This window comes from Cyprinodon tularosa, unplaced genomic scaffold, assembly GCF_016077235.1.
Source record: "Cyprinodon tularosa strain WSP-4 unplaced genomic scaffold, ASM1607723v1 ctg80, whole genome shotgun sequence".
NCBI lineage: Eukaryota > Metazoa > Chordata > Actinopteri > Cyprinodontiformes > Cyprinodontidae > Cyprinodon > Cyprinodon tularosa.
Window position 1 is genome coordinate 360,372 of NW_024039563.1, and position 15,469 is coordinate 375,840.

A 15,469-nucleotide genomic window follows, 5' to 3' on the forward strand; every position below is an offset into this window, starting at 1 on the left:
TCTACTATCTATTTTAATTTGATCTGTTTTTATCTAGAAAATGTTCACATTTTTTGCAGAGCTCTGTCTTAATTATTGCTGGAAGTTATTCTTTCAGCAGTCTGTATATTATTACTCTCAGTAACTAAGTAACTGAAAAGTAGTAGTTTCAGCCTTTGAACAAGGCTAAAATCAAACGAGTGGACTGACCTGGAGCGTGACCTAGACCGTGTTCTGGAACGTGTGCTTAAGGTCTTCTTCTCGTCTGCTTCAAACAGCTCCTCCTCCATTCCCTCAGGACCATCATCTAGATCCATATCCTTAGAAAATTGATCAATATTTAAAATTAAAGTAGTATATTAATTATCTGGCATAAACAAAAAATATGTCTTTTTAACTGGTTAAATTACAACACAAAGTAGAAAAAAGGAATAGATCAAATGTTGCCACTCCAGCAAATACCTGCTGTTGGTTGTCCATGGAGTCATCCATCTTATTCTCTGGCTCAGGAAGGTGTTGCTGAGCGCTGGTCTGAGCCGTCGCCACAGAGTTCTCCTGCCCATACATGGATTCCTGCCCCTCTATGCTCATGGCCTGGAGGAAAAAACAGCATTAGTATTTTTAAAACTTGAACAGTTAGAACAGAAATGAACAATTTCTCTGCTAAATCGTTTTTTACATGTGAGCCTGAAATTAGAACGACAGAATGTTAATGGTTAGGATATTTATCAGTGATGTGTGAGTTTATTCCACATTAATAATGGCTACCTTTTGCGTGTCAAAACCAATGTTTTCCCCAATAGTTAATCTAATTAAGAAAGTTCCTCTGTTCGGATATACAGTTATAATCTTCATTCTGTACGAAGGAAATATGGAATGAGAGCGGTGTTCTTGTAATATTTTTATAAGGCAGGAGCCATGGATGTCTACTCATCTGCTAACGTGGATGATGTAAGGAAGTGGGTGTAAAATGTGATGATGTGGCAGACCAGAATTGTATAAAATGACTCTTTTACTATTAATCGGGACCACTTCCCGAGAAGTGAGCATCTGCTTTCTGTAGCTCTAAGCAACTTCTCTGATCTGAGTAAGATTACAATTTATATCAAAATCTGTTCTCCTGTCTCATGGTTATTTAATACATATAAGTTATGAAGTGTTATTTAAAGATTAAGTACTGAATGATCCCTTTACATGAAACAGAGCCGGAGAGATAAAAGCTTCAAGATGTAAACGCAGTGTCTAAATAGACTGAAAAGGTGAAGCTTAAATAAAGTGATGTGAAAAAGAGTTTCATCTTTCAAAGATTTTAGTTTTTCTTTTGTCTTAAAACATGATCAAGAAAGAGAGAACTTGCTGTAACTGATGCAGCCATTTATTTCGCTCTATCAAACAAATGTATTTATTTTATTTTTTTGTTTTGTTTTACGGCACTAGTGGCGCGTTTTTTTTCTGACAGTAGGCTGAAAGGAAAGGGGGTATGAGAGAGGGGGAGAGACATGCGGCAAAGGACCACAGGTCGGATTCGAACCAAGATCTGCCGCGTCGAGGACTAAGGCCTCCTAAGATGGGTCGTGCACGCTAACCACTGTGCCACCTGCAGCCCCTCCATCAGACAAATTTAAATGTTTTTCAAAAGGTTTTGCTTCATGATCAACTGCAAATTTTTGAGCAGTTTCTCCTTACACTTAACTTTCTGTGTTTGAACCAATGTGAACAGCCTGCAGCTTTCTCCAGCAGTAGAGTTCTGTAGCGTACCCTCTTCAGGAGGTTGTTAATGATTGACAGTTATAAAGTCGGCCATCTTCCCTTTGAAATCGAACACCTTCACATATATCTGTATAACTGCTTTACGTAATATTTGAATAATTATAAAACAAATTAGGGGTTTTATTTGCCATAAGAAAGAATTTAAAAATAAAAACTAAAAATATATCACTGTGTACAATTCGTGTAGGAGAGCTTACCTTTTGGTTAAAGAACTTCACAAAAATAAATCAACTTTTAATTATTTCTTTTGATTCGTTAAATTCCTAGATTTCAAGAGAAGGGTGGTTTCTCACCTTCTGTTGATGCTCCAGCAGCTGCTTCTGAAACTGCTCCAGGTTTTGTTGTTGGAGTTGTTCAGCCAGTTGATGGAAGAGTGAGCTGTTCATGGATTCAGAAACCATTGGCCTGGAAATGTTTAGCAGCTGATTTATAACAGAGACTAAACATGCAACTAAAAAAAATGTGCAACACCTTTTCAGCTACAGAAAAACAGAATAATTAATCATTCTGAACTTACAGCTGAGAAGATGAGTCCTTTTTAGATTCCTCACTGCGTTCTGAATTGTTTCCAAAGTCAAAAGAACCCAACAGTTTCTGCAACAAAATGAATGAGTCCCATTAGTATAACTGGCAAAGCTTAATAACAGACAGTCGATGTGCGCAGTGTTACCTTATTAAAAGAGGAGACCCTTTGCTCAAGAGGGTTGAGGCTGTTGGCTGTGGCAGCAGTTAGCTGAGCTGTTAGAGCTTGTAATTGTACCACCAGGCCAGCATCCAAGGCCTGCAGCAGTGATGGCTGGGGCTTCTGCTGCTGCATCTGCAGACTCTGGACCAGCTGCTGAAGCTGCAGCAGATTAAAACACAACATTGTGACACATCGAAACATATTATCTAGCATTAGAAATATCTATGATGGATGTTTTTTTTTCTGTGTATTTTACCACTTTTATCCCAATCAGATAATTACTTAACCCTGTAAGACCCACTGTTGCCGAATTACAACATTTTTTGTCCTCCCAAAATAAACCTTTTTTTTTTTTTTTTTTTTGGTTCAACTGCATTAACATACTCATTGAGTCATGTTGTTTCATCTCACAATGCTATTGGGTCCTACATTTGTATACAAGGCCTACCCTCAGGTGAAGAAGTCACACAACCTCCAGATTTTTGCTTGAGCATCATCCCCTCGATTTACTGGACTGGATTTATCTAATTGAAGTAAGTAAAAAGCTTTGCATATTTTTTTCTGTGTTTATTACAGTGTCTACAACATGTAAATATGTAGTTATTGTGGAAAATGTGCCCTACACTTTATCTAGAGCTTGTTTTGTAATTGTTGCAATATTACAACATTGGGTGAATGTGGTAGTCAAAACAACCCTGTTTTTGAGAGGAATGTCTTGAGAGGAAGTTTTCCCAATATAACTTTGAACCACACATAATTTACACAGTCTAGCCCTTTGCCTTATATTGAATTATATGTATTATTGTGTTAGAAGCTAATATACTAAGATATATTGCCATATCTAATCATTTTAATTTACTTATAAGGATTTCTAACCACCTTCAACACTTAGTATTTTTCCCTTATCACAGAAGGTAGGGCTTTCTAACATGTCTACAACACAACAGCCATGTTGTGCATGTCTGCCCTTTGTCTTGGCTATTGATAAGGTAATGTTCCAATCAATTCATAGTCAAAGCAGGTGTGGGGATGCTTGGAGGGGCCTTTGCATTACATTGCTCTGGAACAGGGGTTGATGTTCAGGAATGTAAGGTGTGGCTGTAAGTTGGAGGCTACTTGGATTCCTATTTTGATGATAATCAGAGTTTAGAATTGGTCGGCCACACAGTATTGTGTGACAAGTGAAATGTGTGAATGGGTTACTTCAGGGCAATGTGTAAACACTTCAAATTAACATCAATCTCTCCACCACCCAGTCTTTTCCTGCAGGTTATCTAGAATCTAAGTATGTGTACTATTTATATATACATTAGTTTAAATTTTATCTTTTCCATTTCAGAATGCCAGCAGCCAGGAAAGATCCTCGGTACAGTGTGCAGGATATCATTGCAATCATCCAAGATGGAGAGAGTGATGTGGACGTACCCCTTGATGACACTGATGCAAGTGATGAGGAGTCAGACAATGATCCCTGTGTGGACAAAGAAAACCAAGAGCCGTCTGACTGCCCAGCCAATGTGGACATTGAGCCCCAAGAAAATGAACGCATCATGCCCCGTGACAGATATCGCTGGCAAAAAAAGGATTTTATCAGTCCCAATACTGATTTTTCTGGTCCACCTGTCACAGACGATGTAACCTTCCTCCACACACCACTCCAATACTTCCAAAAGTTTGTGTCAGAGGACATGATTCAAGCTCTGGCTACAAGTACAAATGAGTACAGCATTCAAAATGATGGAAGATATGTTAACACTAATACAAAGGAAATACAGAAAATGTTGGGCATGTACCTGAGGATGGGCTTGGTACAAATGTCTGGAAGCCGTATGTACTGGGAGACAGATACACGGCACCCCCCTATTGCTGATGTGATGCCACGCAACAGATTCCAATCTCTGTTGACAAAATTACATTTTGTCAACAATTTGACAGTGTCAGAGATTGAAAAGAGGGACAAACTCTGGAAACTCAGACCATGGCTTGAATCATTCAGGGAGAAATGCCTGCAGGTGGTACCAGAAGAGCACAATTCTGTGGATGAAATGATGATTCCTTTCAAGGGGAAGTTCAGCAGCATCAAGCAGTATATGCGAGGCAAGCCACATCCATGGGGGTTCAAAGTATGGGTGAGAGCTGGAATCTCTGGCATGATGCTTGACTTCGATGTTTACCAGGGCAGCAAGAATGGAAAACGCGTCAAATCTGAACTTGGATTGTCAGGTGATGTTGTATTGAAGCTTGCCTCCACACTTCCTAAGGGTCAGAACTACAAGATCTATGCAGACAACTACTTCACCTCTGTTCCACTGGTAGTGAAGCTCCTTGAGCATGGAATTCATTATGTGGGTACAGCCAGGCAGGTGCGGCTCCCTAACTGCAACCTTGAAGATGAGAAGAGCTTGAAGAAGAAGGGTAGAGGAAGCTTTGACCACAGAGTGGAGGGGACACACAACATCTGCGCTGTGAAATGGTATGAAAACAGGGCAGTCACACTTGTGTCATCCTTCACTGGACCAGAACCTGTGCAGGAGATTCAGCGCTGGGACAAAGCCACCAAAACCTACATTGACGTTGAAAGACCTTACATTGTGGCTACCTACAACAAATACATGGGAGGTGTGGATTTGTTGGACTCATTTACAGCAAAATACAAGATCACCCTGAAATCCCGCCGATGGTACATGTACATCTTCTGGCACACCATCACCCTCGCCGTGGTCAACGCCTGGCTCCTCTACAAACGGCACTGTCAGGCTCTCGCAATGCCAAAGAAGGAGATGCTAAACATGAGAAAGTTCCAGGCACAGCTAGCATCCTCTCTCATCCTGGTAAGAATCTATTTCTGCTATTTGCCATGTTTTGCGATATCTGCATGCATTTTTGACACGTGCATGAATTGATTATTAATATTAATATTGATTCTTCTCTTTTCAAATCAGATGGACATTTCCCCATGAAGGTCAAGAGAGGACGCTGCAGACATTGCAGTAAAGGGTATACGAATACCCATTGCTGCAAGTGCGATGTTCGCCTCTGTTTTTCAGAGGAAAGGAACTGTTTTTGGGACTATCATTGTAAATAAAAAGTTCTCTTTGCTGGAATAAATAAAAACAAACTGTTCATAACAACATGACTGAAGGTATTTTTCATGTTATACTGTTCTGGGATAAAAGCAAAACCCTGCAAATTAATCCGTAGTCCTATATTGTTGTTCAGACAATGAGTACACATACAGGAAATTCTGCTCCCCATTTGGCCCAATGTTGCAATATTACAACATTTCTGTAAAAAATTTCTAAAACATAAAATTTTTGAAAACACTTCATTTTCAGCCTCAAAGGCCTCCTACAACAACATCTAAGTGGTTTAAAAAAATTTTTTTAGTGTCTTTCTATATTTGGGTTTTACAGGGTTAAGTCAAATTCCAGACCTTTACAGGAACCCTACTTTACTGAAAGCAGGTAGACTAAATCCACCTACCTGTTGTCCCTGGGGACTCTGCAGTATTTGTGCAACAGCAGCGACAGTATCAGTGTTTGTGATCTGGGAGGCCCAGTCAGGCAGACCCTGGACTATATTTGCTGGAGTGGCGGGTGTAGCTGGGGTTCCTGAATGGACAACAGAAGCGGAAATCTCGGTGTCAAAAGTTATCTGATGTCTGTTTCACTCTATTTGTGTGTAGCCTCACTAACCGGGTGTAGTGTTATTGATCGGTGCAGCACTGCTGGGCAGGACAGGAGTAGCACTGGGAGGAGGAATCCCTGCAGCCATGTCCAGCAGAGGCTGGACGATGTCGCTCTTAAACACCGCATTTTTCTGCCACAGATTCAGAACGCGCACTATCTTGCTCTGAAAACACAAAAAGCAGTTTACATGATCAACTGTGACAAAACAACTTAGGTGCAGTATTATATTATTATATGTTATTGTGTTACATTTTATCCCCACTTAGAATCCATTGAGCATGCTGAAGCTCCTAACATACCCCGCAAATTTATTTTTGCTCTTAAGGTGGAAAGTTTTACTCCTGACTATTCACATTTGATGAAAAATGGCTGCTGAACATTAGAGTCTCGTCCATGTAGCTTAAGTTCCAACCAAGGAGGACAACACATCAACAAATTGATAGAGAGGATATTTTGGAAAATAGAGGAGAGGAAAATGCTAATATTCCTTTGAAGACGTGGTAAAACTTTTTCTGCTTTTTCCAGATGATCCTCAAAGCTGATGTAGAACATTTCTTCTAGCCAATCATTAAATTTTAGGCCAAGTTAATATACTACTTTTTTTTCTAATGTAATCATATTCCACTAATAGCATTTTGGATTAAAAAAATGCTCACTTCTGCAATTAAATAAATTTATTGGATTAAATGTAAGATGCCTGAATAATTCAAATAGACAGAAATATTTTATTTTCTTAATTTTTTTTTAAACAGGAAGTCTAGTCCCATTATTACTAACCTGAGAAATGGAAGAGCATTAGAGCTACGGAGCAGAAACACAATTTAAAACCTACTGACCTTGTCATCTGGGGGGCAGCGATAAAGGTGCTGGAACGTTGTAATGATGTTCTTGCTGAAGCGTGGGGCAAAAACATCTTTCTCTGTCCCAAACTGGTGGCGGGACTGTCTGACAATGGAGTCGATGACATAAAGCCCAGGGACCTTGTACTCTGGTTTGCACTGTAGGGAAAAATACAAACTTAATATTTCAATAAGACGACAATAAAATATGTTATTCATTCTCTTGAGAGTTAAAGGAAAACATAGACACACAGATACACACCAGAGCCAAACTCTAATGTTTAACTCATCTACACCTCCTCTACAGACGGTTAGTGGCTCGTTTGATCCTTTTTGTCTTTTAATAACTTTGATTTACAATAATAAATAAAAATGAGTGCTGTTTAAAAATGTGAAGATAAACAAATGTTTGCCATAAAAGTGTTTTTAGTTATACTTTAAGGAGTAGTTTATTTGTGTTTAGGTTGCAAACAGTGCTTGTTTTGACACCCATACCTTTAAAATAAAATTAAAATCCATTTTTTAGTAAATATTTGAGTAAATATTTGAGTAAATATTTGATGATATTTGATGACCAAAAAACGAGTCAAAATCTGATTTTCTTTAATCTAAAAATTTAAGTAACCATTCACCAGTGGACTTCTAAAAAAGTAAGCTCTCTCTATGTTTTTGTGAAGCTTTGGCTGCTCCATGCAAATTTTGTTAGGCTGAATCAATAGCAAAAATGGCTTACAGGGTTCTGACCTCTGGTATAGACCCATAACATCAAAAAGACTAGACTGCCCTTTACTAAAAAAATGCATTTAAAACATTACAAGCCAATCTATTATAGATTAGTTTATTATAAAATTTCAAGGGAGCGCCCCGGAGGGCCTGGCCCAAGTGGCTGCGGAGACGGACGTCTGGGCCTCCCTACTGAAGTTACTACCCCCCGCGACCTGACCCGGGTAAGCGGAAGAAGATGGATGGATGGACCTTTACAAAAATGTCTAATTTTTAAACATTAGAGTATTAAACTAACTGATGACTGAACTTACCTTCTGAATGAACTTCTCTACACTCTGGACTACATGCTTGTAGAACTGAAAAAAAGAAAGAAAATATTTTTAGTGTCTTCAGCAGTCAAAGACACTCAAATTAGGCAATAATGGGAAGGTGCAGCCCCACCTGATGAAAATTGGAAAAAATAATGTTATTATCTGCCTATATGTAACAGTAGTTTACACTGGAAGGTTAAATCATATTATAATCTATGTGTAATATGCTGATGTATTTTGTATATTTTTTTTCATGGTTGGGTGATTAAAGGATAAAAGACAACAGCAAAGCTGCACCACCATTTGCATCGAGTTGTGTTCTTTTAAATCGCCTGGTAAGCTCATAGAAAGCAAGAACCAAATCAAGCCAATATGATGAATGAATTTTATTGTTACAGATTATTAAACTTAATTATAAGACATAAAAAATTGGACGCCCTAGGTAAAACTAAAATAAGATTAATAAAATATGTAAAACCCAGAACTTCCAATGCAGAGATGAAACGCCATTATTTTAATAACAGGACTTGTAAATGTGAGACGCCGTTAGAATATTTCCTTTGTTTCAATGGCACGGACGCCAATGGTGATATAACTCTGTTTTTGGTATAGTATTTAGTGTTGGGAAAGACTTTTTGCAGTCAGCAGTGCTTTAAAATGGAAGGTTCTTATTAGAGATACACAGATACACCGCCCACTGATAGTTTTACTTTGTTTGATTTGTTCAAGTGTTTTTTTTTTTTGGTTTAAATTGTGAGAGTCATTTTCTTCCATGTAAATAGAGAAAGAGAGAGCAATATGTTTCTATCATGTTACACATGTTTTGCTAGATGCCTTTCACATTTCTATCGTCACTACCTGAGCACTGCAGAAACATCACGCTGCTCAATAGCCGTTAGTTAGGTGATGACTAGGGAGTTTGCCCAGGGTCTATGTGGTTTTGTTTGTAAGTAAAGAGTCTGTTTTGTATCCTCGTCGGCATTAAGCGGTGTAAAGAATTCCAGACCCAACTCTTGTTTAATTAATGGCCGTTTCTCAATTCACTTGAATGCGAGTACTGACTCGTGTCCTCACCAAGTATGTTCTTGAGAAAAACACAGAAAAATATGGACTTGGGGAGAACTGGAGCATGCAGCGTAAATATGGGTCAATTGGAACAGAAACATACTTGTGACGTTCTTTTGAATTGGAACAGTACTAGGGCTGAGGATGATGATGTTTCACGAGTACAGGAGCACATGAGAACACACATATTGAACGGCCTATGTTTCTGCTTTCGCGTTCCATTGCTCTGACGTTTACTTCTTGCTCTGCCTAAGAACGAACAGTGGCGCCTTTTAGTGGACAACAGATACATTACAACATAAAAACATTTTTTAAAAGCAATCATCAGTTATCGATTTATCAGATTAAACAAATTTTTATCACATAAACTGTTAAAAACAATCAATGGTAAGTTAATTATCTGTTTGGATCCTTAATTTAGAAAATCTGTTTTAAAGGATTTTTTTTCCAGTCATGAACATTTTATCCCCAAATATGTTCACTTTTTTAGTGTTTAGTAGGGATCATTACTTAACTTCGAACAATTTCTAAAAATTTTATAAAGTAAATAACAACAAGATCTAATATTGTTTAGAATCAGTTAAGTTACATGTCCTACCATGATGAAACATAAGTACAGCATGCGAATAAGACATTTGAAACATAGTTAAAGCAGCTCCCCTGCAAATATTGACGGCTACAGAAACACAATCCCTAACAAGAAAGCTTGGATTTGTGGACACCTTTGGTATCTCCTGCTCTGTTTCTTTATTTTATGCTTAAGCTCATGTTTTAAACCTTTACTCCATCTATTCTCAAAGTCATTTTGGTAAATACCACCTATTAGGTATCTCAACTTTAAATTCTGCTATCAGCCAGTAGATGGAGTCGTCATACAGCTGGAGAACAGAAGACTGATTTAATGGACTTAATTCCAGCAAACTCTAAAGAAGGATAGGTCAGATCTAAACATGTTAAGTTCCTCTCAAATAATTCATGTAACATAAATTTAAAGAAGCACCTGAGGAATAATTTTGCCATATAGAATTAAAAGCCGATTCAAATTTTAACTTTCCACATGTGGATTCCTCCAGATCTTCGACCCCTCTAACTGATGCACACAAGAATATATACTGTGTGCATCAGTTATATTCTTGTGCATATATATATATATATATATATATATATATATATATATATATATATATATATATATATATATATATGTATAGATTACTTTTCTTTCAATACATAAAATATTAAAATATCAAAAATCATGACCTAATTAATAATCAATTAAATCGTTACCTGGAGTATAAGGACTGTAAACAATGCCTTTAGCTGACAGAGCAACCCACTTATAGCTGTAATTATACAAACATTGTAAAAAAAAAAATAAATCAATAAATAAACATTTTGCATTTAAGATAATACAAAAAAAAAAAAAAAAAATTTGTGCACAAATATGCTCTATCCAGAACTACTGAAGTGGAAAAGTTTTAGTTTCACCTGGTTCAATTTTGTAAGAAGTCTTGTTTAAGGAACCTTTGGCCATCTGATTATTGATCAATTAATGGTAAAAATAATCCACGGATTAATCGATTAGCAAAATAATCGTTAGTTGCAGCCCTACATCTAATGTGATTTCACATACACATAGTCAGCTTCATTATTAAATTTTGCAGAAAAGAACAATTTAAGTCCAGAAAAAGAACAATAATTAACTATTCATATGATTAAGAAAATTGGCCATATAGCTATGGCTGTGATAGAAAGAATTTGGGCTACCACCTTTATAATAAATGAGGAGTGGTTTTCAAATGGCTGTGGTACTTTTTCCAGCCCATAATCATCCTCAGACAAAAATTTGATGACAAAAAAGAAACATTTATGAGAAGATATTACATGTCGTTTGACCCTGATACTTTAAACATTAATTGTTTGCATTTTCTTGTAATTTACAAACAAATATTTGAGAAGTTGATAAAAAAAAATAAAAAAACACAACAAAAAAGAATTCTTCACACTAGGGCTGAACGATTATGCCAAAAATCTAAGCTATGATTATTTGCTGCCACTATTGCAATATTGCTCTAACCTCAAGCATGAAAATTAACTTAAAAGCAGACTTGTCCAGAGTCCATTGTTGCAGGAATTTACTGTATTCTTGGTGTGAAATACTTTTACTTCCATTTGCATCGGTGAATCTGTGTCCTCAAAAAACTCTCTCTAACCGCTTTAAGTGTTTTGACACCACTTAATGGGTTGGATTGAAAATATTCGCATCTGACTCCTGTTAAATGTGATGTGAGCAAATTGAGGGTCTCTGCACTTTGAAAATTGCATTTTGTTAAATTGCAATTATATTGCAAATGCAAGTAACTTCTCAGCCCTACTTCACACCTTTCATGTTTCTTAACTAAGGCCAAAACTGACACAAAATGTATATTCATTACTAATATATTTTTTAATATCAATATTAAGACATCCCTCATAAATATTAGATCTGAAAGCCTATATGAATCAATGTGTGCTTCATCTTATTTAAACATACATATATTTTAAAATATTAACTTAGAACTTCATAGATTATCTTTCAGTGTGCATCAAAATATTACAAATATTTACAACAGCTTTGTCCCCAAGTTTTACTTTAATATTCAACACTAACATCTACTAAATTGAGCAGCAAATAAACAGATGGCAACATCAAAGTAACTTATCACAGAACTCCCCTTTTTGCTTTTAAATGTATAAACTCAGTCTAATGGTGCTACTGAGCATTTTGATTTTTACATTTTGATATTTTTTAGTGTGCAATATTGTTCTCAAAACAACCACACTGCAGCTGACTTGATCGATCAGTTGCAATTACATACATTATCCATTCTGCATCCCATTTGTAAACATATCCTATGTACATTTGTTTATATTTTCAAAATTTTGTCTAGGTTGCTTTTGGATGTGTATATTATTTAATATACACTTCAAGATCATTATGATTGAGATGTGATATCTATTAACTGTAAAATATGACTAAACAATAATATACATTTAATTTTCCTCATTTAAAATTGAAATTGAGTTTTTGTCAGCTGCAGACTAAATTTAAAATTTTAATGGACTTCAAATCTTTCCAACAACAATTTTATCAATGGTTGGTTGACGGCAGGTTTTAGTATCTTAATAAAACTCCTACTTAAAGTCAAATCTCATTCATTCTAAACCTTTCCAAGATGACCAAGTTGATAAAACCTTTTTATTTGAATTATTTTAATACACATTAGGCTAGTTTCTGGTGCAAATATTTCTCTCAGGTTTGTCAGTGATAATAAATACATTCAGGCGGTCTTATAATTTTAAGAAATTCAACTTAAAGGCCTTAACGAGAACTACATCCCAACACTTAGATGGGTATGGGGTATTGCAGTCTAGCAAAAGAAGCCAAACGACCACCATTACAAATGAGTGAACCCCTTCGTCTGTTCCGATTTGCATGTTTTCAAAACAAAAATAAGGCTTTGATAGAACTGTATAGAACCTCGAACTCAACTCCATTCCTGACATTTTGAATTGAAAAAGCTTCTTGGATGGAAAGCGAAACGTCTTCAAACTCGGAAACCAAGTCCAGAGGATTGCCATTAATTTTTCTGGAGTAAAACTTGGGTCACAAATTACGCAGTGTTGTACTGACTGAGGTTTTCCAGCCTGACTTTCCAACTTTAGTGTAGGTTAATATATATTTTTATTTTTTATAACTATCACTGTCATCTGTTATAAGTTCACAATGCACCTTCTGACTGTGAATAGTTTTTTCTTAAAAAATATTGAACGATACCAGTGAAACAACAGCGATACCAGTGAAACATCACAAACTTGTTTTAACCGCACATTAGGCGGGGCTCTCAAATATAAAAAAACAGATGTAGAGGACTGGACAGTGGAGAATTTTTAGACCTTTGTGGAGATCAGATTCAGTTGCAAGTATGAGCAGCTGACCGATCAGAGCAACGCTACTGTTAAATGATCCAGACATTGATCGAAAGCCAAAAAGCTGGTATTGATTAAGAGGTAAAAACAAAAAAAATGCTGGTAGATTTACTATAAATTGAATAGTTATATTTTAGAAATGAGAAGAATGTTTCAGGATTATTAATGATGATTTAAAAACAATCCACCCATACATATATACATTGACAGCGATTAAGGCAAAAAAAAATCCTGAGCCTGAACTTTTTCAACACAGGGAAGAAATTTATATAATATATATGCACACGTGGTTGTGTATTTTTAAGCCATCCCAGGGTTTTTGGGGGCATGGGACTGAAGACTAAATCTGACCAATATCGAAAACAAACAGAAGATTGCAAAAGTGCATCTACACTCACCGGCCACTTTATTAGGTACTAGGGTTGTCACGATACTAAACATTTCAACTCAATACCGATACTAAGGAAAATACTCGATACTCGATACCATTTTCGATACCACAAGGATAAAAACAAAGACTCCAAAATTCTACAGAAATATTTTCATTAATAAATAAAATACAATAAATAAATACAATAAAGGTTGTGTGCTGTGCACAATATTAAGCAAGCTTGATAAAAAAACTTATAAAATTTAAATTAAGTGTTCCTTCCTTTGCACACATAACAATGACAAAACAGTTAAGAAACAAAATTAATTCTCAGCAGCTGCACCTGTTACAAAAAAAGTCTGAAACTGAAAAGTGCACAGAATTATTCAATCACACAGTGTTCTGAATGTGCATTGTCCTCTATTCTGCACTTTAGATGACTGACTGCTTAGGTGCCACTGGTGGTGGAACTGTATCGATACTTTTAAAAATAAGTAATGTATCCGGATACAACTTTTCAGTATCGACACTTTTTTGATTTTCGATACTTTTGACAACCCTATTAGGTACACCTGTCCAACTGCTCGTTAAAACTTAATTTCTAACCAGCCAATCACATGGCGGCAACTCAGTGCATTTAGGCATGTAGACATGGTCAAGACAATCTCCTGGAGTTCAAACCGAGCATCAGTATGGGGAAGAAAGGTGATTTGAGTGACTTGAACGTGGCATGATTGTTGGTGCCAGAAGGGCTGGTCTGAGTATTTCAGAAACTGCTGATCTACTGGGATTTTCACGCACAACCATCTCTAGGGTTTACGGAGAATGGTCCGAAAAAGAAAAAACATCCAGTGAGCGGCAGTTCTGTGGGCGGAAATGCCTTGTTGATGCCAGAGGTCAGAGAACAATGGCCAGACTGGTTGGAGCTGATAGAAGGGCAACAGTGACTCAAATAACCACCCGTTACAACCAAGGTGGGCAGAAGAGCATCTCTGAAAGCACAGTAAGTCGAACTTTGAGGCAGATGGGCTACAGCAGCAGAAGACCACACCGGGTGCCAGTCCTTTCAGCTAAGAACAGGAAACTGAGGCTACAATTTGCACAAGCTCATGGAAATTGGACAATAGAAGATTGGAAAAACGTTGCGAGTCTCGATTTCTGTTGCGACATTCGGATGGTAGGGTCAGAATTTGGCGTCTACAACATGAAAGCATGGATCCATCCTGCCTTCTATCAATGGTTCAGGCTGGTGGTGGTGGTGTCATGGTGTGGGGAATATTTTCTTGGCACTCTTTGGGCCCCTTGGTACCAACTGAGCATCGTTGCAACGCCACAGCCTACCTGAGTATTGTTGCTGACCATGTCCATCCCTTTATGACCACAATGTACCCAACTTCTGATGGCTACTTTCAGCAGGATAATGTGCCATGTCACAAAGCTGGAATCATCTCAGACTGGTTTCTTGAACATGACAATGAGTTCACTGTACTCAAATGGCCTCCACAGTCACCAGATCTCAATCCAATAGAGCATCTTTGGGATGTGGTGGAACGGGAGATTCGCATCATGGATGTGCAGCCGACAAATCTGCGGCAACTGTGTGATGCCATCATGTCAATATGGACCAAACTCCCTGAGGAATGCTTCCAGCACCTTGTTGAATCTATGCCATGAAGAATTGAGGCAGTTCTGAAGGCAAAAGGGGGTCCAACCCGTTACTAGCATGGGGTACCTAATAAAGTGGCCGGTGAGTGTATATCTACCACTTCCATGTACCACATTTCTTCTGATATCCATATTTGCTGCTAAGCGTTGTGTTCGGCGAGGAAAGCACAAACCCTTATTCTTAACTCACATACATGGTCAGTTATTAACGCTGGTACATAAGCTGTTGCCGTAGCTCCCAGCAAATGTGTAGAGTGCAGACCCGCACAAAAAGCAGCTTGATGACCAGGGTCAAACTCATGTTTGCGTAGCACCTTTTTTGCAACTGGATGCATAAATAACCTTGCTTGAGCACAGCGAGCAGAAGCAAGGGCCTGGTTCACCTAACTTCCTGCACCAGC

General features: G+C 37.4%; 1 protein-coding gene across 3 annotated transcripts in view; it reads right to left on the reverse strand.

Annotated features, from left to right (window-relative positions):
* The window catches only part of scaf8 (SR-related CTD-associated factor 8), a 39,696-nt gene that overhangs the window by 8,815 nt on the left and 15,412 nt on the right, over positions 1-15,469 (reverse strand). For all 3 annotated transcript variants that reach the window (XM_038271564.1, XM_038271565.1, XM_038271566.1), the window contains 9 exons: positions 8,000-8,044; positions 6,960-7,121; positions 6,130-6,286; positions 5,918-6,045; positions 2,420-2,593; positions 2,267-2,343; positions 2,043-2,154; positions 442-573; positions 190-299 (listed from right to left, as the gene is read on the reverse strand). In XM_038271564.1, coding sequence (XP_038127492.1) covers positions 190-299; positions 442-573; positions 2,043-2,154; positions 2,267-2,343; positions 2,420-2,593; positions 5,918-6,045; positions 6,130-6,286; positions 6,960-7,121; positions 8,000-8,044 — 1,097 coding nt within the window. The remainder of the gene's footprint in view (positions 1-189; positions 300-441; positions 574-2,042; positions 2,155-2,266; positions 2,344-2,419; positions 2,594-5,917; positions 6,046-6,129; positions 6,287-6,959; positions 7,122-7,999; positions 8,045-15,469) is intronic.